Source organism: Salvia hispanica, chromosome 3 (assembly GCF_023119035.1).
Source record: "Salvia hispanica cultivar TCC Black 2014 chromosome 3, UniMelb_Shisp_WGS_1.0, whole genome shotgun sequence".
In the NCBI taxonomy this organism is placed as follows: domain Eukaryota; kingdom Viridiplantae; phylum Streptophyta; class Magnoliopsida; order Lamiales; family Lamiaceae; genus Salvia; species Salvia hispanica.
This window is the reverse complement of record NC_062967.1, coordinates 1,448,134-1,475,937: the sequence shown is the minus strand read 5'-3', so window position 1 is coordinate 1,475,937 and position 27,804 is coordinate 1,448,134. Positions and strand designations below refer to the sequence as shown.

Below are 27,804 nucleotides of genomic sequence, written 5' to 3'. Positions count from 1 at the left end.
GTCCCATTGAAGATGACCCACTTTCTTTTTTAGTTTGTCTCAACTAAGATGACCTATTACTTAAAATGGAAACATCTTTATCTCTACTTTATTCCCTCTCTCTTACTTTACTCTCTCCTCTCAACACACAAAATAAATTTGCATAAAATCTTGTGCCGCCTAAGAAATGAGTCATCTTCCTTGGGACGGTGGGAGTATTATCTATATATATAGCTTAGCACTTCAACTCGAGATTTATTAAAGCATTCGCAATCATTAGAATAATTCAATTACAGTATAAAATTTCAAAATTAGCAATTAAAGTGATCACGTGGTGGCAGAACAACATAGTAGTCGCAATTGCCCAAAATTACATGCACATATACATACAAAACATATTGATCCCACATATTCTAGGTTTAGTCTAATCCATACTCTAATCAATATATTGCACGTACATAAGGGCCAACGTGTAAAAAAATTCTCAAAAAAAACCCTGGTTGAAAAAGTTGAATTTTCTAAATTGTAAATTCGAGATCTTTAAAAGATTTTTCTTGCGATTTGAACTAGTGATGTGGCTATATTGTAGTACGATGAACATGCACCTGCATGCGAGGATAGGGGCTTCAACCTTATTTATTTTCACAGTAAACTGCAATTTAGTTGGTAAAACGTTTCTCCTTTATCTATTAGGTCAGTGGTTTGAGTCATCAAAGGTTAAATGAAAAACCATGATTGATCGTATTAAAAATACATCCTTATTTTCTTTATATAAACTTATTGAAATTGCTAAAAGAAAGATAGAACGAAGAACTTGACCGGAAAAGATGAACTATAAAATAGGTTCATTGGGAGATCTTAAATTAACATTTTTTTTTTGCACTAACTACCTTGATGAATTTAACAAATTTTAAAGAAACTTTTGAAGCTTAGTTTTATATGTCCACAATTTTGAAATATATTAGAGTATGTACAACATACATTTAATAATTTGAGCAACTATCCAAATAAAAGGGTCCAAGTGATGTTGTCTATTCATAGACATGGATAGGGTTTGGGAGGTCCCTATAATCCTAGAAATTACAAGTTGATGTAATGAATGTGGCCATATTCAAATTAGTTATCATCTTCTTGCAAGACACACATATGTTTACATTTTTGAATTATTGATGGATTTTATCATCAAAATTCGTATGATTTTGAAAACCAACTTGGTCCTATATACAAGTTAGATATTTTGGTGTTAAGAATTTTCTTTCACCCATCGAGTCTCATATTTAGTGTCGGCATACAATTAGTGATCTGGTCTCCTTTTGCTTCTGATTATCTATGTACAAAACGGGATCTTTATTATCGTTTCACTAAAAAAGTGGATTATTTTTTTTCTTCCTTTTTCCCCATTTAATTAAGCTGTTCACCTTTTTTTTCCTTAAATCCTCTGCTAGGAAAGATTTATAATGTTCACTTGAGCATTAGCATAAGACGTTTTCTACACACATACAAGACTGACTAGAATTCGAACAAATTTCATGATTTAAATTACTATTATCTTCCAAAAGAAATGAATATGTTGTCATTCATAAATCATAATAACAATTATCTTGTGATTTTGATCTTTTAATCAAAGTAAGATAAGGTTCATGAACCAAAATAGTTGCTCATCAATACATTCTTAAAGTGAGAGATGATGTGGACTCAAAGATTACTTGTCTTTATGCACTAATTGTGTAGTACGTAGGCATGTGTGTGTTCCTCAAGGTTCATGTACTAAAGGCCTTTTCTTTCCTCTTGTTCCTTTCATGACCATGGCTTTCGATCGAGACATATCATACTTTTATTTTACATACTTTTAATACGACAATAGTGTGTGTTCTAAGAATAGTAATTTGAGATATACAATATGAAAATTGTACGATGTTTATTGTATGACATTGAGATACGCGAGCCGTCAAAATTGGTTCGACAACTGAAGGAAAGGACGAGTCCGGACAGGGGCGAGCATTTGAATTTTCGGTCGGAATTATACCGAATTCGAATTTTGAGATAATATAAATCCGATCTGATTCAAAATATCCAATTTTTTTATAACTAATAACCTACCCAAAAAAAATCCAAAAATGAGAAATAAAATTTTGTAACTATTACATATCAGTAACTCGGATTATAAGATTTTTTCCGTTTCTAAAAATCAATCCAAATTGAATCGAAAATTCGAATTCTCAAAGAAAAAGAAATCCGAAAAATCTGAACCGAATTTAATTACTATTCAATTTGGCATGATTTGATCACTCGGATTGCAAATATTGTCACTTTTGTTAAATATGAGATAAAAATTTAAAATTTTGCATAATCACAACACACATTCAGTCCTAATTTAACAACATAAGCATTTGTAAAACAATTTTTTTCAAGATAAATAATGTTTCTCCATTTATTCACATGGGCCTATCAGCTACCCCCTCCGTTTTTTCATAGTTGAGTCATTTTTCCATTTCGAAAAGTTTCTTCATAGTTGAGTCATTTCCATATATGGTAACTTTTTTCTCTCTCTTATTCTCTCTACTTTATTCACTTTATACTTTATTCTCTCTGTCTTTTCCTCTCTCTTACTTTTTTATCTATTTATTTAACACACCCAACATTCATTTTTAAAACTCCGTGCCGAAAAGTTCCGCCTCAACTTTGAAGAATTGGAGGGAGTATGATATTATCAGCCCAATATCCAAAAGTAAAAGGGATAATTTGTTGGTATAGGCCCAATAAAAAACTTTTAACGGGCCTTTATTTGGGCTGAAAATATTTAATTGGGCTTCAAAATAAGGCCCAAATAAGAAATGGAAAAGGCGGGTATTAACTGTATTAACTGTCATTCATTCTTCGCAGAGAGAGAAAAAGCGAAAGGGGAAAACGAAAAGAAGAGCGAATGCGCAAATTCGATTTCATTCCAATCGAATCTCTCTCGACACAAGCCATACCCTACCTCCGAATCTGCTAACAACCATCACAATTTCGAGATCCGCGACGAGGAGACGTATAAATGGAGGCCTCATGATCGACGATACTCGATTTCTTCGTTCCCGATTTTGCGGCATTCCGCGATGATGCAGATTGTGGAGATCGATCGCTACAAGCCTCGATTCTCGAATGGATCGATTGTGCGCTTGTTTCCCCCAACGGCGTATGTCGGCGGCCCGAGGCGGAGCGCTTCGTCCTACAACAGGCTTCAGCAGCCGCCCCTCCGAATCACGGTTCTCAAATTGGACGGATCCACTTTTGGTAGGTTTTTAATTTGATGTTGTGGATGTGGATCTGTTCGAGTGGTTATCTGTGTTTTGTTAGGTTTTGTGGAAATTGATGTTTGCCTTTTGATTGATTTGAGTGTGTGAGAATGTAGATTGGGTGTTTGTGATAATGCTGAATGAGAATTTAATGAAGTTTGTGGAATTTTTTTGTTGTGAAGGAGTTGAGGTGAGTAAGATGGGAACCGTTGGGGAGCTGAAGCGGGCTGTCGAATCGGCTTTTGATCATCTGCCAAAGGAGGGGCCTGACAGGGTTTCATGGTAATGAGTTTTTACCTTCAAAATATCTTCTGTTAGCAGCTGGTGATTTGCATTGCTATTGATGTCTGTTTAGCTCTAGTGGCATTGTTGCTTATTTAATTCTATGGCACTCTTATGTCTTCAAGATATTTGATGAATGGAATGCTAAATTGAATTTCTTTGGGCTTTAACAGTGTGTTTGTTGGACCTTAACTTCTTCAACATGAACTGGTGTAGCTAAGATCATAATTTGAACTTTTATGCAGGGAACATGTATGGGGACAGTTTTGCCTTAGTCACGAAGGCGAGATGTTGTTGAATGACCGAGATTATATCAGCATGGTTGGCATAAAGGATGGTGATCAGGTTAGTTCATGTTTTGTATCGGGTGACTGTTGCCTCTGCGTAGACGTTTTAGGTATTTAAAAGGAGTCCAATATTTTAAAAGATAGAGAGATTCTTGTCGTGTTATGCAAATGAAAGATCTTGCAGGTGGTTTAGTACTAGTAATTAGCCTTACATAAAGTAAACTCTATATGAAGTTCAAGATTTCTGAAGATAGATAGCTAGTTCATGTTGTATTGAGCAAACGAAAGATCTTGCAGTTCGTTTAGTACTAGAAATTATCCCTACATAAGAGAGAACCAAAAGTGAACTCCATATGACTGTGTCCCCTTTCGGCTTGATTGTGGTAGTGAGAGAGAACATCCTAGGTCTTCGAAAGGAATGGTGGGCTTTGAGAAAACAGTGAAGTTTCAGGGTTTTGAAAAGGAAGAAGTGACTATCTCTATTTTGGTCACATTTTGTAGTGAAAATTTGATGTTTCACTTTGTCTTATGCTTGGCAAATTTCATTTTTGTCTGCACTTTCAGCTGCAGTTCATTCATCGTGCTTCGAGTACCAATAATTTCATAAAGATAAAATCAAAGGCAGCATACACTAGTGATGATGATGAATCCCACAAGTAAGTTGTTGAGAAACAGTGATTTTGAAGCCAAGAATAGTGGTTTAAAAATCGACTTATATAACTATATCAATTCAATTTACAGAAAGGTTGAACACAGAAATGTAGAGAAAGAAGACAGCATTCATGAAGAGATATCAGAGGAGTCTAAGGAAGATGCTCATTGGGATTTAAGAGATGACGTTGGGACAAAACGCGATCACCGGCTAAGTCACTTAATAAAAGGGTGGTTTCCATATCGCAAGTTCAGTAGCTCGAGCTCCAACTCCCGGATGAGGCTTGCAGAGAGAGGCTGCTCTTCTAGATCTTCGCGCAACGTGCTGGGAAGTTTCAAGAATTGCTTGAGACGTTCGGGCAGAAAGAACGACTCCCGTAGGTTGAGTTGGAAAATCAAGTGAAAACTCCTTTTGTTTTAAAGGTATTGAAGCACAAGTGATCAGTTGCAGAAATAATATGGTTGATGCTTAGTCAGATTATGATTTAGGAAAGTTTTGTGGAATTAGCGAATCGTGTGTTGAAGAATGGAACTGTCTTTGTTGAATAAGAATTTATTGAGAAATGCATTTCGATTTTGGTTGATTTGTTTGAGATATAATCTGTTTTATTTGGAGCTAACTGGTAGTACTACTAGTTTATATTTCAGCAGTCAATGTATTGAGGAATCATATTGTGCTAATGATTTTATAAAATTATTTCTATATTGCAAACGCGACAAATAAATGAATAACTAGGCAATAGTAGCAAGCAACAAATTAGCTAACTTTATTTATAATGAATAAAGGGAGAAATCATGCTTGCTTTTGTACTATTCTTCACTATTTAAATGTGCAACTAACTCCACAAAACTACACGAATATTATGAATCATGAGTAGATTAATACTAATAATAATAGAAAATAATAAAATCTAGAATAATATAAAAGGATCGAATATTAATATTTATATTGAATATTAATATAAAAGAATAAAAACGGGTGATTAAAATATTGAAAGCGCAAACAACGGTGGCATTACATCGTTACAGTTGAGATGACTCGTCTCTCTCTCTCTCTCTCTCTCTCTCTCTCTCTATTTAGTTCTGTTTCAATTTCGTCACTCTCATAGCTCGTAACCGCAGCTATGAAATGATCCCTCAATACTGATACACAATTTAATTCGTCGAGATTACTGTGTTCGCTTCTTCCTCAATCGATATTTTTCTTCATCTCTGCTATTGATCAGTAAGTTTTCTGTTTTTTGCTTACGAATTTGTGTGATTTTTGTGTGTTTTTTTTGTAGTAGTAACTTTGCTGAGCTGATTTGGCTGAGGAATGAAAATCTGTTTATACGTTTTGTTTTTGTATGTTGTTGGATAGTGATTGTATATTTATGAACATAATTTCTGTGTGGAAAAAAACTATGATTGGTGAATTTGTTCATGTCGAGCATTGGATTTTTGGCGTTTCCTGATATGAAAAGAGTGTGATTAGTGATTATGATGTTTTTTCTGGCGGGATAGGAATTTTGGATTGAGGATTTGGGGATGTTTGTCTCTCTCACTAGGAAATTCAATTTTTAGCATCTCGTGGATTTTCTTTTTTCAGAAACTGATGGATTTTGTGGTAGGTTATGAGAGCATTGTATGAATTATCTTGTGGAATGATGGTAATTTTATGCACATTTTGTGGCTTGAATGGTCTCTGTGAATAACTTTGTTATAGGATCATTTAGGGAAAATGGCAGGACAAGCTGTTGCAAATCGGCCTGCGCCTTCGTTTGATTTTGTGATGGTTGATGGAGCGTCTGGGGATGTTGTTAGCACCACGTTAGGTGCATCGTCTCACCGGATGACCCCGTGGATTGATCCAACGACGATTAAGCTCAGGCACCGGATTGGGAGAGGGGCGTTTGGTGATGTTTGGTTAGCCATACATCACCGTTCGTCTCAAGACCATGACGAGTATCATGAGGTTGCTGTGAAAATGTTGCATCCGGTGAAAGAGGAAAACATTAGAGATGTCTTGAATAGACTGGGTGATTTGATTTTTAAGTGTCAGGGGTTAGATACGGTTTGTTTGCTCTACGGGCTTTCGGTTATCAATAAGAGAGTGAGTTTTCTGATTGGCCTTTTGTTGCATTGCTCGAATTCCTAGTGGAAATGAATGTAGAAATCTGAAGTGTTATATTGCCTTGTTCTTGTAGATATGCATTGTTATGCAATTCTATGAGGGCTCAGTCGGGGACAAAATGGCTCGTCTCAATGGGGGGAAACTGTCGCTTGGAGATGTTCTTAGGTGATGTTTGTTGTTGGTTTCGGGATTTGGGTTCATTTGTGAGTACTTACTTTGACTGTGATGATTACAGGTATGGAGTGGATCTAGCTCAGGGAATAATGGACCTCCATGCAAAAGGGATACTTATTCTCAACCTCAAACCTTATAATTTCCTGTTGAATAGAAACGACGGGGCAATTATTGGGGATATTGGTATCCCTTACGTGTTGTTAGGAATCCCATTGCCTAGTACACACATGGATCAAAGACTTGGGAGTCCAACGTATATGGCTCCCGAGCAATGGCAGCCAGAAGTGAGAGGTCCTATATCTGTTGAGACTGATTCGTGGGGATTTGGTTGCAGCATATTAGAGATGCTAACCGGGATACAGCCATGGAGTGGTAAATCGGTTGAGGAGATATACAAGTTAGTTGTAACAAAGCAAGAAAAACCTCATATTCCCAGCGGCCTCCCCCCTGCAGTTGAGAATGTTATTATCGGATGTTTTGAGTACGATTTTAGGAGCCGCCCCGTGATGGCAGATATTTTACATGCTTTCAAGAGGTATCATTTTCTTGATCCTTGATGCAAGTTTTATGTTTCAGATACAATTGTGTTCCACTGAACTTTTTATGCGACGAATTTGCAGTTCGCAGAGTGCAGTTTGTCAAGACGGAAGCTGGACAGGTCTCGGAAGTAGAATGATCAGAGACAAACCCGGTGGCGGTGGGTATACAGAGTGGTTCCTTGCTAAGGATCACCTGCAAGTCGGGGATGTGGTCCGATCTAGGAAAACTAACACGTGCAGTGTCAAAAATATGGATGTGCCCGAGGGGTCTGTGGTGGGTCTAGAACGGGATACAGATCAAGATGGATATGTTCTAGTGAGGGTGCATGGAGTTCATGATCCACTACGAGTTCATGTTTCCACATTGGAACGAGTCACGTTCGGCTTGGCTGCAGGCGACTGGGTTCGCCTGAAGAATGAAGAGAAGAAGCACTCGCCCATTGGCGTCCTCCACTCAGTACACCGCGATGGAAGTGTAGCTGTTGCGTTTATAGGACTGGAGTCCCTATGGAAGGGCATGTATTCACAGTTTGAGATGGCTAAGCCTTACTGTGCAGGGCAGTTCGTGAAGCTCAAGTCGAGCGTCTTCAGCCCGCGGTTCGACTGGCCTCGTGGAAGAGGGGGTGATTGGGCCACTGGCCGGATTTGTCAAGTGCTGCCAAACGGGTGCCTCGTTGTCAAGTTCCCCGGCCAGCTGAGCATGGGGAGCGAGGACGTGAGTTTCCTTGCCGATCCAGCTGAAGTCGAGCTTGTCTCGTTCGAGACTTCACCTGGCTTGGTGAAGAAGTATCAGCATCTAGAGGACTTCCACTGGGCTGTGAGGCCACTGTTGATTGCTTTGGGGGTTGTAACTGCCATAAAAATGGGACTGTTTGTTGGGAAGAAAGTGGGGAGAGGAAGATTGAAGGGAAAGAGTCATCGTCTGTACCAAAACGATGTTCGGAAAAGAGGTGGCGCCAGAGACGGGAACGCGGCGTGGCGGCCGCCGGAGGTGGCTAACATGCTCAGGTGATGGTTTCTTTACCAAAAGACAATTGGAAATCTGCACAGTAGTACTAGTAGATGTACATCAATTTTCTTAAATGAAATATCAAAATATAGGAAACTCGACTTTCTTTGTGTATATAGATTTATGGCTTTTCTCTCGTTATTTATTTCTTTCTTTAATGTAAAGCCTTTATATTAGTGTGCAATATTGGCTGGTAAACAGGAGTATTTGCTTTTCCTTATTTAGAGTTTGAAATTTAAAAAATTCTTAAAAATATGAAGACCAAATCACACAATTATAGAATACAAATGCGCAGCAAATGATCAATTATCCAACAAAAACTGGTAAATTCCACATGTTTTTCTCAACTCTGAATTATGTATACAAATCGGACTTTCAATATATATGTACACTGTTGCATACAGCACCGCGAGAGACCAAAAAAATCGACACCAACGCGTTCCTGCTGGTAAAACCGCATACATGGATAACTCCCCATGTCGTATATATCCAACTCTACACATAATTGGCATTTCTGAATTTACATGTCCAAGAGTTAGCTGCTGCTATGTTGGACCTCACTTCCTACATTTACATCTGATGTTTCGCCTTTCTCCTTAGATTTCCTCATCTTGAGGCTGTTCACTATAAGGGAGTTCACCTGCTTTCTCAACGCACCATTATCGGCTAGGAGACTCGTTAGTGTCTGCCTCGATTCCTCGTCTATGGAAGTTGTGTGCTTGTCACCATCCTCAGCTAATAACTGCTCAAACTGATTACATTTAGAAGATGAAAAATCCATGTTTAGGAAATAGTGATCAATTATTGATATAAACCAAAAACTAGGAGTGTACCTCAGCAATGAGAAGGTCTATCTGGTTTTCGGATGTGCCAACAAAATCCAACTGATCCAATAATGACGGGAGGCTGTCAGCTGTGTCGCCTTTCGTGCTTGTTAAATTGTCGATATTGCACTCATGAAGCTGATCCTGAAGAATCTTGCATCTGTCTAGCAACTTCCTCCAAGAGGATCTCACCTGCTCATTTCTCTCTCTTTCTTCCTGAAGAAGTTCCTGTGAATCCAGAAGCAGTTCATAAAGTAACAGAAGATCAACATCTTGATTAACAAAGTTTGTCCGGATTCGCATTATGTAGGCAGAGTGACTGAGAGATGATAATTGTGTTGGATATTACAAGTCAATATAGTAGTCCAACTAAGTATACCTCCATTTCAGATTTTTCTCTGAGAGACTGCTTGAGCTGTTGCGTTAATTCTGATTGGGAACTTCTTAATGATCTTACTTCCTTGACAAGAACTTTAATATCAGCTTTTGATTTTACTTCCAGCTCTTGATGTCGCTTCAACAAATCCTCAAACTGCTGTTTTGAAGAGTCCAACTCCTGGCGCAACGTATCCGTCTGCTGATTGCCTGGTGAAACAGAAGGCTGAGCATCTGTGCTCTGATCCTGGAATAGGCTTTTGTCATTATAGATCGTTCAAGCTTACATAAACTAAAACAGTGAAGTCAATGAACAGGGTACAGAACCTGTTGCTGATTCAACTTTAGCTCTAGTTCCATAGACCTCCGCCTAAGTTCTTCCATATCCCACTGCATTTGAGTAACTCGTTCTCTTTCAATTAGTATAGCCTGCTCAAGATTTTCTTTACTTTTTTGTTTAGTAGTTTCAAGCTCCACTTCCAAATCCTTCACCTGGGTATAAATGAGAACTCATGAATTTTGAAGTTTAGCGGGAAAAAAAGACATGTCACTAATGCTAATTTCACACGTGTCAGAACTATTTTTTCGTGTTTGAGTCTAATACCAAATGCCAAAGATAGTAATTAGGACTCAAATTGTAAAACAGTGTTACCAATAGACATTTGAAACCTTTCCTCTACAGACCTGAAGCCAAAATATAATATGGGTTCAAACTGTCAGCATTCAGATACCTTTGTTGCAAGATAGTCCTTCACGGCAATTTCTTGATTCAATCTTGATATAAGATCTTCCATATCAGTCTTGGCAGTAATCAACCTCCGCTGCATCGTCATAAGTACTCTATTCATCTTCTGGCGCTGATCCACTGGGACCAACAGGTGTATATCATCTGGGAGATGATAATCAGAGTTTCCAACAGTTCCAGTGGTTCGTCCAACCTCAGCAGCACTCCCAAAATCAAAAGCCCCATGTCCATTTGAATTTGGAAATGCTAAACTTGAAGACTCACTGCCTCTTAAAGAGCTCCTGTCGCTTCCAATGCTATCAGACGACAGCTTTCGGCCATGATGAACCAATGAACTATTTTCAGCCAGATGCTCTGACATATCTTCTTCGTGATGAGAGGCTTTCAAAGAACCTCCATTACTCAGGTTCTGCTCTGAGTTATGATTTTCTCTGGCATGCAGCTTATGTTTAGGAAAATTCTCGAGCTTCTCTAGAATAGCATTCCCCATTGACAAGCCCTCCTCAATGTTTGACATGCCATACTTGACAAATTTATCCACTGTACTTGCGGCATCATCATAAAATGATAGATCCTCAGTCCCAACTTCTGAGTTGTTGTCCCTCCCAAGGCTATGTGAACCAATATCAGATATCTCATAGGCTGTATCACTGCCATAATCTGATGCCACGGATGAAGTACCTGCTGCCAACATGCTTGAATTTGGGTGAACATGATGAGATGAGTCTGTCGTAGTTACAGAATTATGTGAATCGGGGGGACTCTGCAGGCCCTCTTCTTGGAATGCTGGAGATAAAATGTAACGTTACAGAATTTATAAGTAGCTCTAGTATGGAGATCCAGACCCCATAGATTAAACAAAAATTGATGTAAAGAAAATTACTAGCATAGAAATATCAAATTACAGCATACTCACATGACCTAGCAGCAGCTTCCAGTTCAAGAAAGGATGCGACGACAATGCTTCTTGACAAATCAATATCTGAAAGTAAGTTTGCCATCCATTCCTCCAAAGAACTCCTTCTCTGAAATAAAACAGAAGCCTCTAATAATCTTAACAGTTAATTGAAAGTAGAGTAGAATACAAACAAGAGCTCCAGCCTCGATAAGATATCTACAATCTCCATCCTAGAACTTATATTTATGTTGTTTTAGAGATAAGCTTAGGATTTAGATATATAACAATAAGGCCTCAAGAGCAATCATAAAAATGTGCAAGACTCATCCCACCCCCTCCAAAAAGAAAAGTTTTTGCAATGCTAACTTATGACTATAATAATCCAAGCTATAAACAATCTTTACCGCTTCCAGCATTGCCCTTGTTTTCATCCGCAAGAGCCCCTTCGGTGGACTTGGTGGAATGCTTTTCTGAGGAAAGGCTCTTTTGATCTACAAGAGAAAGTTGAAAACAATACCAGAATCAATATATTACAACTTTATCACAGAAACATGCAAATGCTCAGTCAGGGAAACAAATAGCAAGACATATTCTTCATACAAGTTTAAGTATGTGATGCCACAACCCTATCTAAATATTTGAGCTTACAGCAGCATGTAATTTTAGGAAATCGTTGAATCTCCTCAATACAGTTCTTGTGGTTGTAATCCCCTCTGGTGACTGTATGCCAACCTGAACCCTGTAAAACTGCACCTTCCAATTGTTAATTCTGGAACCACTAGCAAGTTAAAAACCAATACGAGAAAAGGTCCCAAGGAACATAACATTCACCAAAAAGTGGACCTGGACTGGCACTGGATATCAATGGTAATCAAAGGAGGAGGAGAGATTAATCCTTTCACATATGTGTAGGAAAAAGAGGGGACAATCACAATAGAAAAAAGGTGATATATTGTAAGAATGTACTAAATGTAACAAATTTTTCATCAACTTTCTTGCCATAACTTGCATAGATATTTAATATATTGGCTTGACAGCATAAGACCAAGCTTTCGCACCACCAACCAGTTGCTGGGAGAAACTGACCAGTTCATCGCAGAAAAACATAAAAAGTTTTAAAGCAAGGGCATGGCCTACATCAACTTGATGGAAGTGAAACAATTTTTTTTAACTAATATTCAAATTTCGCATAATCATAACTGAGTACAGTTTGTAAATCATATCACGTAATGAACATACAAAGAAACATTAGATCAATACCACTGTCGGGTCAGAATCTCTCGACTTTGCAAGTACAATCCATGAAGGTAGAGTGATGCAGTAACTCCATCCTGTCCGAGGATCATGAGGCCAAACACTTTCTCTCCCTGCCTGCAAAGTACATTAACATTGCCCTTTCTAAGTAACAAGAGTCTTGTCTAAGCAATGAAAAGGAATATGGTTTATCAACTAAAAGTCTAAAATCAAACTAAACATAGCACTAGCCACCAAGGCTTATGTACACATCAGCATTTCAGGAAACTACCAGTTATAGCAAAATTCATAGCAGAAAGTTAATACTTTTGCTTAGAAACAAACTTCCTCTTAAACCACATCTGAAGCTACAAGCAAAGAATTTCTCTCTTAGGATTACAAATTTACAACATAATTTTAACTAATTTAAACTATTTAACCAATTTTAGTACTAAGCTTAACACTATCGAAATAAGCAATGCTTACAGAAAACAATCTGATCTCTCTCACTCATGATTAGTGTACCTAACGAGCTGATCACACGACTTAATTCGCTAAAAATAAATCAAACCGACAGCTATCGAAATCGATCAAAGCATCCATGTAAGCGAATTCAAATTCCAGTAAATTCATCGAAATCCATAAAATTAAGGAACAAGACAATACCCAAACTCGAGGCGGAGGGCTCCAATCCATTCCCAGCGGCAAGGGCGAAGTCCCATCGTGGCGATGCTTCGGTGGACTCGGCCGCTGCATCTCCACAAGTCTGGAATCCGATCACTTCACACAGCCGTAATTCAACAATACGATCGATCACTTGGATATTTTAATCACTACAATGTAACTAAGTCACTAAAACCCAGAAGGCGACCCTGATTAATAGGGCATCAAAACGAATTTGGAATTTGAGTGCAATTAGGGTTTTGAGAAATTGAGATCAGAGGGCGCACGATAGCCCCAGGCAGCAGGATTAGAGAAGAAGAAAGTGGGAGTTGGCTACAAAGCGCAGGTGGTGCGCTGCTTCGATTTTCTCCACCATTTTTGTCTTTTTTTTTTCCGATCTAAACACGTTTCTTCAAAGCGTGATCCACCGCATCGGACGGTACTGGATGGCAGTCACATGAGAGAATCGGTTGTTTTGATATTTATTTTGTCTTTTTGTCTTTTCTTTTTTCAATCCCAAAATATTTGCTCTCTCTATCGCTGGCAATTGTACAAAATAGCAGCAAACTAAAAATCTAATCCTGGTTTTAGTATGAAAAATTGGAAATTTTCGAGGAAAATGACTAGTGACTGTAATAGTTAAAGATCTATTAATTTTAATTCCCCAAATAAAATGTAATCAATTTCCTCTTGATAATTGTCAATTGTAATTTATTTTCTTTTAGGAATATAGACAAAAATTAAAGCCTAACTTTTTGGCTAGGCCAGTGGTAGTAAATATCAATAGAGGCCTTACACGATGTGACAAGAAATTCAAAATGACTTTCTTTTAGTCCACAAAATTTATATGTGAATGTGAATGTTGTGATTGTTGTTTTTCAAGAAAATGCAAAATTCTGTGTTGTACATTTGTTGTCGTTATAAGGTTAAAAACCAAGACATGTGTGTATGGACTATAACTCGAATCTCCAATACAAAAAGACAATAATAAAATTGAAGTGAGACGAATTGTGTATATAATGCGAAATAAAGCATCAAATCGTCACAAGAATAACAGTAAATGATAAATATTACTGCAGATGATCACAAATACAATGATGCATTATTAGACTACAGGCAAACATTCTTGCCTAGTCTATTGCATGAAATTAAATCATTCAAACCTACAGAGAAAGAGAGAGAACACACACAAATTAAGAAGAGGAACACAACACAAATACAAATACAAATCAATCTCAAGTTTATTGAACTTCTAAGTTTTCACTGCATTCAAACACATTTGAAACCGGGAGGGACCGTTTTCTGGCAAGCGCTGAGCAAGACGCTGAGCGCCACCGGGATGTCCAGGTTGATGCCGAGCACGTTCGCCTTGATGGCCGTGCAGAGGCACGCCGCCACCTCCAAGTCGGCCAGCCCCTCGAGCAGCGGGCAGCACTTGTCGCCCGAAGGGGGCGACCCGACCACCGCATTCACCAGGCCGAGGAGGTCGGCGCAGACGCCGAGCTTCAACGTGTCCCGGGGGCAGAACGGGTTCGGCGGGGGCACCTTGGGAGCTGGGTTCGGCTTGCACGTGCCGCACCCGGAGGTGAAGGCGGCAGAGAGGAGGAGGAATGAGAGGATTACGACGGCTCGGGCAGCGGCCATGGTGGTGAACTAGGGTTGGGACTTGAGAGAGAGTAGTGTGAGAAGGGGTGAGTGGAAATCTCCTTGTTATATAGAAGGGGAAGTGAGGCTGGTGATTGGAGAGGAATTGAGTGGAAGAGAGATAGAGAGAGGGGGAATACAATCAAGTTGGATTTTTGTAAGCTTGTGCAGAAGTTCACCAAATGGTACAGAATATATTACTAGTATTTAGCAGAATCATAAATACTAAATTAGGACAATTTTGGCAAATATTATGCTAATGATGAAATGTACAATACTATTAAGCATGGGATGTTATGTTTTGGTTAAGACATGAAGGGCCCCTCAATCTGGAAAACACATGCTAAAGGCAAATCTGGACCAATGATTCAGCAACATGTGACTGTTTTTTATTTCTAGTGTAAACTATATCTATCAAGATTAGAGTAACAATCAAATGGAAAGAATCCAAAAGCTAGGGTATAGAAATGCACCTATTTCACTCGTTTTTGTGGGGTCTAAAATCTATTCTACCTCTAGGAAGGATATCTGATACCACTATGAGTGGCCAATGATCCAACAGTAAGGCACATAGATTCAGTTTCATAGTCGAGCCAGCTGGCATTTTATCGTTGAAGTGAAAGCAGCAATGAAAATATCATTCGAGGGTTAGGGCGTGAAGTTACAGCAATTACCTCAGGGTAGTACCAGGACTGTCTTCCAGAGCAGATGGAGAGGGAAGTTCTGGCATGCTCTAACAGCACAGAAGCAACGGTGTGGTTAGAATTCAAAAAAATTTCATTGAGTAGTTAGCAAAGAAAATTTATCCAGGAAAAAATGATAATGTCTCAAATGAACAACACTTGATTGAAAATCATGACTTATATATCCAGAAATGTCGATTACAAAACAAACCAACCATTTTGAATTTGCTTGAAAATACCTTGTGCAATATCTAGATAGAGCTGGTGCCCTACAGAGACAGCTTTACACACGACTAAATCTCAAACCAAGAATGAAAGTATAAAACCAACAACTTCTTCAGACATCTCAGGGAGATATGAAGTGAAAGAACTGAGCGTACACTTAACAGAAGAAAGAGAAATAGCATCCAGATGTCACGAGCAGATCTCATTACAAGCAAGACGGAAGAGTGGGTCCGTGGCAAACAAAAGCCAAAACGACATAGATTATTACCAGGAGAAGGAATATCAATGCAATCCTGCACAATATCAAGCATCGCTTATTTAGAAAGTAGAAACAAATACAATCTAATGCAGATGTACCCCTCAAAGAGAGGAGTACAAATTAACTAGCAAACGGTAAAACTGAGTGTTCAAGATACAGTACACTTCTAAGTTCTTGCCTCTAAGTTCAATCAAGTTTTATTTTAACCAGAGGTTTCGTAATTTACAAGCAAGTAAATGTCAAGTTCAAACTTACGTAAGCTTGACACCTCAAAGAGAAAAATTAAACTAGCAAATGGTAAAAACTGAGTGTTCAAGATACGGTACTCTTCTAAGTTCTTGCCTCTAAGTTCAATCAAGTTTTATTTTAACCAGAGTTTTCCGTAATTTACAAGCAAGTACATGTCAAGTTCAAACTTACGTAAGCTTGACATTTCTCCACCATACAGTGTTTCTAAAACGGCGAGCTTGCTTTCTGAAGCGAAAAGTGTTCCCTTGCATAGTGGCAGTTTTATCAACCAATAATTCTAGCCGGTCACCTCTATCCAAAACTTTATCAATGTTCTCAATCATGACATTCCGAACCTGCAACGACAAACAATAGACAGTTTACTTACAAGTTATTAGTAGACAAATAGCAGTGCAAAATATTCAAATTGGATCTACTGTACGGTTAACAATAATTGTGATTCCATATCAAGCCAAAAATCCAATGCATTTCACAGCCAGAAACTCAAGGCACTCATTCCAAACATATTAAGCCAAAAACAAGGTGACATCCTCACTGCCGAAAGTCCACACGGAATTTGGAAGCAATATAACCGAAGCAACGCCAAGAGACCAAACAGTTAGCAAAGAGATAATTACCTGGCTCATTTCACCTTTGAGCCGGTTTATCCTGTCAGCATTAGGATCACTTGAGAAATACTCGATTTGTTGGCTGAGGACCCTTGAAAAATCATCATTCATTGCATATGGCTGTGCAGACAATACAGCTCGACCATAGGTTCGCACAAATCTCTGATGAATTTCTTCCAGAAATGCAAAAGGAATTCTCCCTGTGTGGATTTGAAAGAACAGGAAACTTTTCGAGTTAAGCACTTACAGACATGATACTTGAAGAAAGGGCAAATCATAGAAGGGTGGACAACACAGAATGAAAGGCATCCCTCAATCACTCCAACCTATGAGTCTTGATACATCATGAATAACAAACCATGAACACAGAATGCAAAACGATGGTGCCACGAGTCCGATATAATCCCGAACTTTGATAAATCAAACTGTTGATCCAATAAATACAAATGCCTCTATATACCGTGGACGACATCCAAAAGATAATAACAATAATTGATGATCAGTCATTTTCCCTAGAGGATTCCAACATCACTTCACATAAGGAGATTCCTCATTAACAAACAAACCACCTTATAATATTCTCCTCACAATTGAAAAACACAAGTTTTCTCAATCTAAAAAAACTACTCCACCATTAAAAGTAACAAATCAAACCTAGCTAACCAGAATTATAAGCTGCAACTCCTCATAAAGGTACCTTATCAGTAAAAAAAAAGTGAGCAAAATTCATCCAGCTGCGATATCCAAAGAAGCTAATCTGAAATCACATTTTAAATTCCTAGGTCTCCTACAAGTTCAAACATCATTTCAAATTTCTCACGAGCAAAGGCACCATTTCACAGCAAAATTCAAAATCCTAATCACGAAACCTACGCATAATCATTTTCACGTACGAATTCCAGCTCAATCGACAAAAAAAGCAACACGACGCCATCAAATTCTCCACACAAAAAAGGTAGAGAGAGAGGTGAACGTACTTCCGGCAGTGTCGTCGGCCATACAAAGGACGGTGAGGCCATCGGTGCGCTTGACGTGAAAAATGTAGCGATCCTGCGAGTAGGAGGCGTTGTTATCGTTGTTACCGGGGATTTTCTCGAGAATTTGACGCGCGATCGCGTTCGCCGTGGTGGAAGTAGCGCTGAATTCCGCCAGCACAACCGAGCCACGCGCCACCAGCGCGTAAAGTATCGCCATCCCCTTTCTCTCTCTGCCTCAATTCTGACTGATCTGATTCAAGAGAAAATGCTATTCACGACGGATTCGTCCCTACAATTTCGGAGATAAACGCTACAAGGAATAAGCGTTTTTTATTTTTATGTATGAAAGCTATGAAAATAAATAAGGATTACACCACTTTATATATTTATTTAGCATTCTTTGTTATTGATAATTCTTGATATTTCACTCTAGTTTCAGTCTTCTGTTTAAGAGCAAACGATCATATTACAGTTTTGTCTAAAATATTAGTATTTGATAGATTCAATTTTTTAACACTATTAATTAAGCATTTAAACATTAGACTAAGGTTCTTTAATTGTAAACATAGAAGTAATTTCGATTTTGGTCCAACACATTATATTTGCTAGCTTTCATTATGAGTCGCCCATTTTGTTTGCCAAAAAGTGAAGTACTCCAGTAGTTAAAATTGTGACCGGTGTTAGTGTTACATTCAACTCAGATTTTAAGCTGATATTGGAGTTGAAAACCGACAAAACTCAGCGTTCAATATTGTAAAATCCTTCTAATGCTTGTTATGATGAAATCATACATTGGTGATGATGCACTCTGGATGCAAAGCTAGCACTAGAATTCGAGCATGTGGCATCACTTCTTTTCAAGCTTTACTTACTATACTAGGGTAGCGTTCGGTTGTCATAACTAATTATCATGAGACTATCCATCTAAGATTAAGTTATAGGATTATTTTAGTTGGAGAGGGAAGGCTATGACTAATTATCATGAGATTATCCATCCAGGATTAAGTTGAGGGGGTTAATCTTATGAACCAACCATGATATATATTTAATCATGAGATTTAATCTTGCCAACCGAACACCCCCTACTGGTAGTAATAAATACATAAACAATAGTACGGATTATTTAGAAAATCAACTTACATTTGAAATTCTAAATTTTTTAAAATTAGGATTACTGCTCTTTCACAAGCCTTTAGTTGTACCATCATCGTCGTTGACAGCTCCGGCCCCCACCTTCATCATCGTTGACCGTTTCTGTCTTTTATCCTTTATTTATTTACTACTCCATTTTTTATCCCAAAATATTTTCTCTCATTTTGAAGAACCAATTCCTCGCTGGCAATTAAAGTGACAACAAATTTAAAAACTAATCCATTATTTTAATATATGAGAAATTTAAAGTTCAAGAAAATTGATTAATGTCTGAGCTGTACCATTTGTTGTCGTTGAGGTTAAAACAAAGACATGTGTGTATTGACTAAAACTTAAAACCTACCATACAAAAAGACAATAGTCATAATAACAATTAAAGAATGAATTGAGATTAATTGTGTATACAATGTGAAATAAATCCAGCAATTCCATAATTTTGGACACATGCAGCATCAAATCGTCACAATAATACTACTGCAGATTGGTAACAAATACAATGCATTATTAGTACACTAAAGGCAAACATTCTTGCCTAGCCTATTGCATGAAATTAAATCATTCAAACCTAAACAGAGAGAGAGAGAGAGAGAGAGAGAGAGAGAGAGAGAGGGAGAGGGAGAGAGCACACACAAACAAAGAAGAGGAACACAAGACAAATCAATCTCAAGTTTTAATGAACTTCTCAGTTCTCACTGCATTCAATCACATTTGAAACCGGGAGGAACCGTTTTCTGGCAAGCGCTGAGCAAGACACTGAGCGCCACCGGGACGTCTAGGTTGATGCCAAGCACGTTCGCCTTGATGGCAGTGCAGAGGCACGCCGCCACCTCCAAGTCGGCCAGCCCCTCGAGCAGCGGGCAGCACTTGTCGCCCGACGGGGGCTCCCCGATCACCACATTCACCAGGCCCAGGAGGTCAGCACAAACGCCGAGCTTCAACGTGTCCCTGGGGCAGAATGGGTTCACCGGGGGCGCCTTGGGCGCCGGGTGCGGCTTGCACGTGCCACACCCGGAGGTGAAGGAGGCCGAGATGAGGAGGAGGAATGAGAGGATTACGACGGCTCGGGCTGCGGCCATGGTGGTGTACTAGGGTTGAGAGTTAAGAGAGAGTAGTGTGAGAAAGGGTGAGTGCAAATCTCCGTGTTATATAGAAGGGAAAGTGAGGTTGGTGATTGGAGAGGAATTGAGTGGAAGAGAGATAGAGAGAGGGGGATTTTTGTAAGCTTGTGGAGAAGTTCACAAATGGTACAAAATACTTATAGTACTAATAACAGACACACATAGGTAAAATTAAGACAATTTTGGCAAATATTATGCTAATAATGAAAGGTACAATACTATAAAGCATGGGATGTTTTGTTTTGGTTAAGACATAGAATGGCCCCTCAATCTGGAAAACACATGCTTAAGGAGGCAATCTGGACCGATCATTCAACAACATGTGACTCCTTTTGATTTCTTGTTCAAATTATTCTCTCTATTAAGATTAGAGTAACAATCAAATGTAAAGAATCCAAAAGCTAGAGTACAGAAATGCACCTATTTCACTCGTTTTCTGTGGGGTCTAAAATCTATTCCACCTCTAGGATGGATTTCTGATACCACTACGAGTGGCCAATGATCCAACAGTAACGCACATAGATTCAGATTCATAGTCTAGCGGGCATTTATCGCTAAAGTGAAAGTATCGTTCGAGGGTTAGGGCATGATGTTACCTCTGTGTAGTACAAGGATTATCATCCGGATGGAGAGGGAAGCTCTGGCATGCTCTAATAGCAGAGAAGTAACAGTGTGATTAGAATTCACGAAATTTATTAGTTAGCAAAGAAAATGTATCCAGAAGACAAATGACAATATCTCAAACGAACAACACTCATGACTTATATATATCCACAAATGTCGATTACAAAACAAACCAACCATTTCAAATATGCTTGAAAATACTTTGTGGAATTCAAAACATCTAGATAGAGCTGGAGCCCTACAGAGAAAGCTTTACACATGACTAAATCTCAAACCAGGGAATCAAGACCATAAAAGCAACAACTTCTTTAGGCATATCAAGGAGATATGAAGTGGAAGAATTGAGCAAACACTTAACAGAAGAAAGAGAAAAGAGAAATAGCATCCAGATGTCACTCGGCCAGACCTCATTACAGGCAAGACGGAAGAGTGGGGCCATGGCAAACAAAAGCCAACACGACATAGATTATTACCAGGAGAAGGAATATCAACGCAATCCTGCACAATACCCCAGCATCACTTGTTTAGAACTAATACGTATGATATAATGCAGATGTAACACAGACTATTCTACTGTACTGCAAAATTTAATACGTACTACCAAATATATCTCATAAATTACTATAAAGGAGAAGATGGTCTTTCAAGCACAGCAATACCACACAAAGAGATACAAACTGAACTAGCATACGGTAAAACAAGTTTTATTTTAACCAGAGTTTCCCATGAGTTACAGGTACATAGATGACAAGATGAAACTTACGTAAGCTTGACATTTCTCCACCATACAGTGTTTCTAAAACGGCGAGCTTGCTTCCTGAAGCGAAGAGTGTTCCCTTGCATAGTGGCAGTTTTATCAACCAATAATTCTAGCCGATCACCTCTATCCAAAACTTTATCAATGTTCTCAATCATGACATTCCGAACCTGCAAGGACAACCAATAGACAGCATACTTACTTGTAGTATTCATCAGTAGAAAAATAGCAGTGCAAAATATTCAAATTAGATCAACCGTAACGGTTAGCAATAATTGTGATTCCATATCAAGCCAAAAATCTAATGCATTTCACAATTCACAGCCTGAAACTCAAGGCACACATTTTAAACACAACAAGGCGACATCCTCATTGCTGAAAGTTCATACAGAATTTGGTAGCAAAAGTAAAATTAACCAAAGCAACACCAAGAGACCAAACAGTCAGCAAAGAGATAATTACCTGGCTCATTTCACCTTTAAGCCGGTTTATCCTGTCAGCATTAGGATCACTTGAGAAATACTCAATTTGTTGGCTGAGGACCCTTGAAAAATCATCATTCATAGCATATGGCTGCGCGGACAATACAGCTCGACCATATGTCCGGACGAATCTCTGATGAATTTCTTCAAGAAATGCAAAAGGAATTCTCCCTGTGTGGATTTGAAAGTTCAGGAAATTTTTCGAGTTAAGCACGTGAAGACATGATACTGGAAGGAAGGGCATATCATGATCTCCCTCAATCACACAAGGGATATGAAAATAATAAGAGGATTAAAAACAGAGAATGAAAGACATCCCTCAAACACTACAATCTATGATTCTTTATACATCAAGAATAACGAACCACGAACACAGAAGGCAAAATGATGGTGCTACGAGTCCAATATAATCCCGAATTTCGACACATCAAACCGTTTCCAATAAATACAAATTGCCTCCAAAAGATAATAGTAGTATTAATTGATGAACAGGTATTGCTGCTAGACTTAAGGATTCCAACATTACTTCACATAAGGAGATTCTTCATTGACTAAAAACAGCTTATAAATTCTCCTCACGATCAACAAAAAAAACTTACCTCAATCTAAAACACCACCATTAAACGGAACAAATTAAACCGAATTATAAGCTGCAACTCACAAAGGCACCTTTTCAGATCCACATGAAAAAGCGCAAAGATAAAAAAAGAGAGAGTAGAAAATCGTCAACACACAAGAGTCATAAATATCCAGATGAGCTAATCTGAAATCGCCTTTTTCAATTCCAACAACCAAATTCACACGAGCAAGCATCAATTCACATCAAAATTCAAAATCCTAATCACGAAACCTACACATAATCATATTCACGTACGAATTCCAGCTCAATCGACAAAAAAAAACAACACGACGCGATCAAATTCTCTACACAAAAAAGGTAGAGAGAGAGGTGAACGTACTTCCGGCAGTGTCGTCGGCCATACAAAGGACGGTGAGGCCATCGGTGCGCTTGACGTGAAAAATGTAGCGATCCTGCGAGTAGGAGGCGTTGGTATCATTGTTACCGGGGATTTTCTCGAGAATTTGACGCGCGATCGCGTTCGCCGTGGTGGAAGTAGCGCTGAATTCCGCCAGCACAACCGAGCCACGCGCCACCAGCGCGTAAAGTATCGCCATCCCCTTCTTCTTCTCTCTCTCTCTCTCTGCCTCAATCAAATGCTGCCCTGCCCTGATTCAAAAAATTGAAAAGATGCTTTTCACGACGGATTCGACCCTACAATTTCGGAGATAAACGTTTCGAGGAATAAGCGCCTTTTATGACACGGACAAATCGCGTTTGGCTGATTGCATATATCAGCAATATATTTTAGTTATTAAATATTGTTTGATTATTCAAATCAAATAAAGTAATTTCGAAACAGGATAAGATTACATATTAAAACTTGTCATCTTCGATTTATTTAAGCAATTTTTTATTTGCGGTAGGTAGGGCTGAGGAAAAATATCGAAATACCGGTCTTATCGTACCGAAAAAATATAGAAAATACCAAATTTTCGGTATACCGTGACTTTCGGTACGGTATGATACCTTACCGAAAGATTCCGGTAAGGTAACGGTATGAATTTTCAAATACCGCGGTATACCGCTGCATACCGAAATTTGGTATATACCGTAAATTAAGGTATATACCGTAAACTAAGGTATATACCACAAAAATATAAACACAATTTTTTTTATATATTTTTAAATTATAAAATCTATTGTGAAATATAAATATAATTATGAATAAATTATATTTAATTTATTGTTAAAATTATAAAATATTAAATAATATTCTAAAAACTTTAATTTTCTATTTTAATTGATGTTGAAAGTCAGGTATACCGCAAAGTAAGATATATCGAACTTCGGTACGGTATACTGAAAATGAGGTACGGTATCGGTATGGAAATTCGTCATACCGAAAATAAGGTATACCGAAGTTTGGTATACTGAAAACTTTGGTAAGGTAAAGGTATGATTTTTTCGCATACCGTATTTACGGTAAGACATACGGTATGGTGGTTTCGGTAGGTATACCGTACCTACCCACCCCAAGCAGTAGGGCTAGATCACTTTATATATTTGCTTCTTTATTTCTTTGTTGTATAAATAAATTTAAAGTTTTTTTCTCTTATATAGTATATGATCATTTTACGATTTCAGTTTAAAAAATTGATAACTTCTGCTAGAACAGTGTTTTTGTCATAAAATGAGAAAGCACATAAATTTGACAATTAAGTGATTTTAACCTAATTATGAACTTAAACGCTCTCTTTTTAAACATTACAATAAGATCTATTTTTATTCTTAACAAAAGAGAATTTCTATTTTAGTCCAAAATATTGGGTATTCCAACTTTCCAATATTTAAGGAGACATCTATGGATGAAAAGAATTAATGACAAAGGCTGTTTGGTTGGTTTTTTTCACTAACTAATTCAAACTCCACCATCCATTTCAATATTTCATCAATATAAGCCTCTCATTAATAGCATCCAAATGCAACATATCCTGAAATCATTCTATCTAGAAAGAAAAAAAAAAGAAAACAGCAATCTTTGCAGTTGATTTGATTGCAGTTTCATTATGTGGGAATTGGTGGTGGTTGTAGATGATGATGGGATTGAGCTATGCTCATTTGCTTCATGCAAACCTCTCCTCTCATCAAGAGCTGGAGATTTAACTCCTTTTGATTGAAAAAAAAAATTGAAGCCACAAACACAAAATCCCAGGTACAAATTACCTCACTCAAATCACTTACATTCTTGAAATAAATTATGAATCTTTATTGAATTTATTTGCAGGATGAACACAGTTTGCTCCCCTTATTTTGATCCTGATTTTCACAACCTTCCAGAGAGGATTCATGGACCAGCGTAATTAAGTTTTTATTCTTTAAATTTTGTCACTACTAAATTCATATACTCCCTCCGTCCACGAATAATGTCCCATTTCGGGATGTCCATGATACACTCGCATTTTATTATAAAACGAGTCAAAGTGAGAGTGTGTAACTTCAAATCGTAGATGGAGGGAGTATATATATGTATGTATGTGTGTGTTTAAAGAAGTGGATTTGTGTTTGTTGGTTACAGTTTTAGAGTGAATGTGGACAATGAAAGCTTAGAAGATTGCACAATTGTTAAGGTTAGTTTAGTGCAGTTGCAATTTTTATGAAGAGAAAGAAAGAATTTGGTTATGGATGGGATGGAAATGGACAGATTGACTGTGTGAACAAGCAAAGCCTCTTGTTGGATGTGGTGCAAGCTCTAACTGATTTGAACCTCACCATATCTAAAGGCTACATCTCTTGTGATGCTGGCTGTTTCTTGGATGGTATGTATGTATGTATGTATGTACGCATCCTTCTCTCTTGTGAAGTTAGAGAGAGTGTTTTGATCTTGTTTTGTGCAGTTTTTCATGTGAAAAATGAACTGGGCTTCAAGGTGACTGATCAAAGAGTGATCAACTACATCCAGCAGGTAGTTCTTGATTTGATGTGTTTGTTTTCTTGTTAGTATCAGTGTTGTGTGATTGAGTTTGAGTGGAAAAAACGCAGGCAGTGAGCGCGGGGAAAGCCTCTAGCCCGAAGGCAGTCAGCCGCGGGGAGGCTCAGGCAATAGAGATGACGGGTAAGGACCGTCCGGGGCTGTTTTCCGAGATCTCAGCAGCACTGGCTGACATGGGGTGCAACATCGTGGAGGCGCACGCGTGGAGCCACAACGCGCTCCTGGCTTGCATCGCCTACATATCAGATCAGTCTGTGGACACCCCCATCGATGACCACAGGCTCCACGCCATCGAGGACCACCTCACCACAGTCCTCCGCGCCACCACAGCCACGGAGGAGGATAGTGCTGCCAGCCACCAGGAGGTGAAACCCGCGGCCGGGCTCCCCAAGGGGGAGCTGAGCAGCACAACCAGAGTGGAGCGGCGCCTCCACCAGCTCATGCTCTCCGTGCGCGACTTTGACAGCCCAACGAGCTCCCGGAGGACGAGTGTGTCCATTGAGAGGTGCATTGAGAAGGGCTACTCAATTGTCACCATCCAATGCAAGGACAGGAGAAGGCTAATGTTTGACACTGTCTGCACACTTATTGATATGCAATATGTCATCTTTCATGCCTCAGTAGATGCTTGCAGAGGCTTTGCATACCAAGTATACATACACATGCCTTCCCTTTGCTCAATTATACACATTTCAAATCCTTGACAAGAAACTCCCTGCAGGAGTACTTTGTGAGACACGCGGACGGGCGAGCATTCAACACAGAGAGTGAGAAAGACAGAGTCATAAAATGCTTAGAGGCCGCGATAGAACGAAGGGTCTGTGAGGTATGGCTTGAACTTCAATTGTTCAAATGCCAAACCTTTCTAAGTCATTAAAAGTGTTGTTCTGTCCTGTGTGAAGGGGGTTCGTGTGGAGCTGTGCGCGTACAGCAGGGTGGGACTGCTCTCGCACATAACACGGGTGCTTAGGGAGAACGGGCTAGCAGTGGTGAGAGCAGACATCGCGACACAAGGAGAGAAATCAGTGAATGCATTCTATGTGAGGGATATCTCAGGGAACCATGTGGATTTGGAGTTCATCAAGTCCATGAAGAGAGAGATGGGAGCAATAGATCTTGCAGTAATGGATGATGACAAAGCCATTCCCACACCAACTCAATGGCCTAAGTTCTCGATTGGGGACATATTCGAACGCCTCTCCCGCGCCATCAAATGATCATGTACATACACAGATAGGTAGCTTAACACATTCTCAGCTGTACTACAAAAGAATGGACTGTATATATATAGACAATAGTAGTAGGTTTGCTTATCAAAAGCGTAGGTTTAACCGCCTAAGCCAAACAGAGTGCAAGATCATGTGAAACATATCAAATCTCTCAGCAGGCTGGTTTAGAACAAAATGCTTCCTTATACCTCTCAACCCTTCCTTGAGCCTCAAAACCTCGTCTTCACTTACTCCCATCAAAATCTCCTTCAGCCGCGCTATTTCTGAGACGTTCACCTGCAGTGAGAAAGCCTCCCACCTCAAAACATCACTAAATGGGAGGATATAGTGGTCTGATAAGATTACAGGGATGCATTCCGCATAGATGGCCTCGACTATTCTGGGGCTAGCCACTTCATATCCGCTTGGGCATAAACAGAACTTTGATTTCAGCATATAGTCATAATAGTTAAGATTCTTAGGGAGGTACTCATAGATGTGGAGGTCAGGATCCCTGCCCTTCCAGTGGTGGAGGAGGACCGGCCTAACCGGACCATGGAGGCCACCAGCAAAGAATGCAAGGTGGGGCCTTGGGTCAGTGGGGAGAGGAGGAGAGATCAGCTTTGGGTCCACATATCCACCATAGAGACGGATCTCGGGCAGGCTCACGTCTTTCTGAGGGTTGAATCCCTCGGATGAGTTTGCATTGCACAGGACACGGATGGATGTGCTGTAGAGGTGTGCGTTCCCTTCTGATGCACGAGGTCCCTGCAGGATACATACTGTGTTCAAAAGAAACAAACAACAGATTGTGTATGATCAAGGACTTTGAACTAGGTGGTGATGATCATTGCTCACCCAGTCATGGCAAGAGAGCATGAAATGGTCAGCTCCTTGAGTTCTGTTCCAGAAGGGGTGCTTGGTGGAGATGAGCTTGACATAATCGGAGACGAATTCTTGGAGAGGGGTGAGGTTGTAGGAGTTGGGGCTGTAGAGATACTTCACCATCCATGTCACACTGAATGGCATGAAGTAGAGATGAGCTTGTTCAGGTCTGCTTGTCTTGAATCTATGGCTGCCATACTCCATCTCATGGATGAATCTCCCCTCACTGGTGTAGATGTCTTTGCATGGACCATCATGCACTATTGGCAGCTCCCCCTCTTCATTTTTTTGTAAGTTTATAAGATTTAATACCATAATATTGAATTAGCAAG

The 27,804-nt window shown here is 39.1% G+C and overlaps 9 protein-coding genes across 14 annotated transcripts; 3 read left to right on the top strand and 6 right to left on the bottom strand.

Annotated features, from left to right (window-relative positions):
- The first annotated feature begins 2,864 nt into the window (after positions 1–2,864).
- Positions 2,865–5,072, top strand: LOC125215452. The gene is made up of 5 exons (XM_048116871.1): positions 2,865–3,255; positions 3,440–3,539; positions 3,785–3,884; positions 4,391–4,482; positions 4,568–5,072. The coding sequence occupies exons 1-5, from the start codon at positions 3,078–3,080 to the stop codon at positions 4,878–4,880; spliced, it is 783 nt and encodes a 260-aa protein (XP_047972828.1). The 5' UTR covers positions 2,865–3,077; the 3' UTR covers positions 4,881–5,072.
- Positions 5,073–5,559: 487 nt separating this feature from the next.
- LOC125213211 lies at positions 5,560–8,504 on the top strand. Of its 3 annotated transcripts, none has more exons than XM_048113624.1 (5): positions 5,560–5,702; positions 6,183–6,569; positions 6,664–6,755; positions 6,826–7,299; positions 7,385–8,504. In XM_048113624.1, the coding sequence occupies exons 2-5, from the start codon at positions 6,198–6,200 to the stop codon at positions 8,313–8,315; spliced, it is 1,869 nt and encodes a 622-aa protein (XP_047969581.1). In that variant the 5' UTR covers positions 5,560–5,702; positions 6,183–6,197; the 3' UTR covers positions 8,316–8,504. The 3 variants fall into 3 exon arrangements, with proteins under 3 accessions (XP_047969581.1, XP_047969582.1, XP_047969580.1); XM_048113625.1 differs by having other exon boundaries at positions 5,568–5,702; positions 6,193–6,569; XM_048113623.1 differs by lacking the exon at positions 5,560–5,702 and adding an exon at positions 5,800–6,083.
- Positions 8,505–8,600: 96 nt separating this feature from the next.
- Positions 8,601–13,511, bottom strand: LOC125213210 (PX domain-containing protein EREL2-like). Of its 2 annotated transcripts, none has more exons than XM_048113622.1 (10): positions 13,054–13,511; positions 12,415–12,525; positions 11,803–11,901; positions 11,559–11,645; positions 11,173–11,281; positions 10,243–11,042; positions 9,839–10,003; positions 9,516–9,758; positions 9,146–9,364; positions 8,601–9,054 (listed from the first exon to the last, which is right to left on the bottom strand). In XM_048113622.1, the coding sequence occupies exons 1-10, from the start codon at positions 13,141–13,143 to the stop codon at positions 8,848–8,850; spliced, it is 2,130 nt and encodes a 709-aa protein (XP_047969579.1). In that variant the 5' UTR covers positions 13,144–13,511; the 3' UTR covers positions 8,601–8,847. The 2 variants fall into 2 exon arrangements, with proteins under 2 accessions (XP_047969579.1, XP_047969578.1); XM_048113621.1 differs by having other exon boundaries at positions 8,601–9,063; positions 13,054–13,509.
- A 590-nt stretch (positions 13,512–14,101) lies between these two features.
- LOC125214970 (14 kDa proline-rich protein DC2.15-like) lies at positions 14,102–14,815 on the bottom strand. The gene has a single exon (XM_048116233.1). The coding sequence runs from the start codon at positions 14,692–14,694 to the stop codon at positions 14,320–14,322; it is 375 nt and encodes a 124-aa protein (XP_047972190.1). The 5' UTR covers positions 14,695–14,815; the 3' UTR covers positions 14,102–14,319.
- Positions 14,816–14,961: 146 nt separating this feature from the next.
- LOC125214968 (vesicle-associated membrane protein 711) lies at positions 14,962–18,039 on the bottom strand. 2 transcript variants are annotated; one of them, XR_007175192.1, is made up of 5 exons: positions 17,696–18,039; positions 16,728–16,918; positions 16,282–16,445; positions 15,617–15,895; positions 14,962–15,427 (listed from the first exon to the last, which is right to left on the bottom strand). XR_007175192.1 is itself a non-coding variant. In XM_048116231.1 (4 exons), the coding sequence occupies exons 1-4, from the start codon at positions 17,910–17,912 to the stop codon at positions 15,808–15,810; spliced, it is 660 nt and encodes a 219-aa protein (XP_047972188.1). In that variant the 5' UTR covers positions 17,913–18,039; the 3' UTR covers positions 15,537–15,807. The 2 variants fall into 2 exon arrangements, 1 of the variants encoding a protein (XP_047972188.1); XM_048116231.1 differs by lacking the exon at positions 14,962–15,427 and having other exon boundaries at positions 15,537–15,895.
- A 1,172-nt stretch (positions 18,040–19,211) lies between these two features.
- Positions 19,212–20,065, bottom strand: LOC125214969 (14 kDa proline-rich protein DC2.15-like). The gene has a single exon (XM_048116232.1). The coding sequence runs from the start codon at positions 19,921–19,923 to the stop codon at positions 19,546–19,548; it is 378 nt and encodes a 125-aa protein (XP_047972189.1). The 5' UTR covers positions 19,924–20,065; the 3' UTR covers positions 19,212–19,545.
- Positions 19,212–23,075, bottom strand: LOC125214967 (vesicle-associated membrane protein 711-like). 2 transcript variants are annotated; one of them, XR_007175191.1, is made up of 6 exons: positions 22,788–23,074; positions 21,809–21,999; positions 21,353–21,516; positions 20,996–21,087; positions 20,562–20,615; positions 19,212–19,321 (listed from the first exon to the last, which is right to left on the bottom strand). XR_007175191.1 is itself a non-coding variant. In XM_048116230.1 (4 exons), the coding sequence occupies exons 1-4, from the start codon at positions 23,002–23,004 to the stop codon at positions 21,000–21,002; spliced, it is 660 nt and encodes a 219-aa protein (XP_047972187.1). In that variant the 5' UTR covers positions 23,005–23,075; the 3' UTR covers positions 20,705–20,999. The 2 variants fall into 2 exon arrangements, 1 of the variants encoding a protein (XP_047972187.1); XM_048116230.1 differs by lacking the exons at positions 19,212–19,321; positions 20,562–20,615 and having other exon boundaries at positions 20,705–21,087; positions 22,788–23,075.
- A 1,315-nt stretch (positions 23,076–24,390) lies between these two features.
- Positions 24,391–26,596, top strand: LOC125212935 (ACT domain-containing protein ACR2). Its single transcript, XM_048113246.1, has 8 exons — positions 24,391–24,602; positions 24,675–24,746; positions 24,966–25,017; positions 25,092–25,206; positions 25,285–25,352; positions 25,430–26,029; positions 26,101–26,205; positions 26,282–26,596. The coding sequence occupies exons 2-8, from the start codon at positions 24,676–24,678 to the stop codon at positions 26,594–26,596; spliced, it is 1,326 nt and encodes a 441-aa protein (XP_047969203.1). The 5' UTR covers positions 24,391–24,602; position 24,675.
- Positions 26,597–26,637: 41 nt separating this feature from the next.
- LOC125214704 (probable glycosyltransferase At5g25310) lies at positions 26,638–27,787 on the bottom strand. Its single transcript, XM_048115834.1, has 2 exons — positions 27,446–27,787; positions 26,638–27,355 (listed from the first exon to the last, which is right to left on the bottom strand). Exons 1-2 carry the CDS (start codon positions 27,785–27,787, stop codon positions 26,693–26,695), a joined length of 1,005 nt encoding a protein of 334 aa, XP_047971791.1. The 3' UTR covers positions 26,638–26,692.
- Positions 27,788–27,804: the final 17 nt, after the last annotated feature.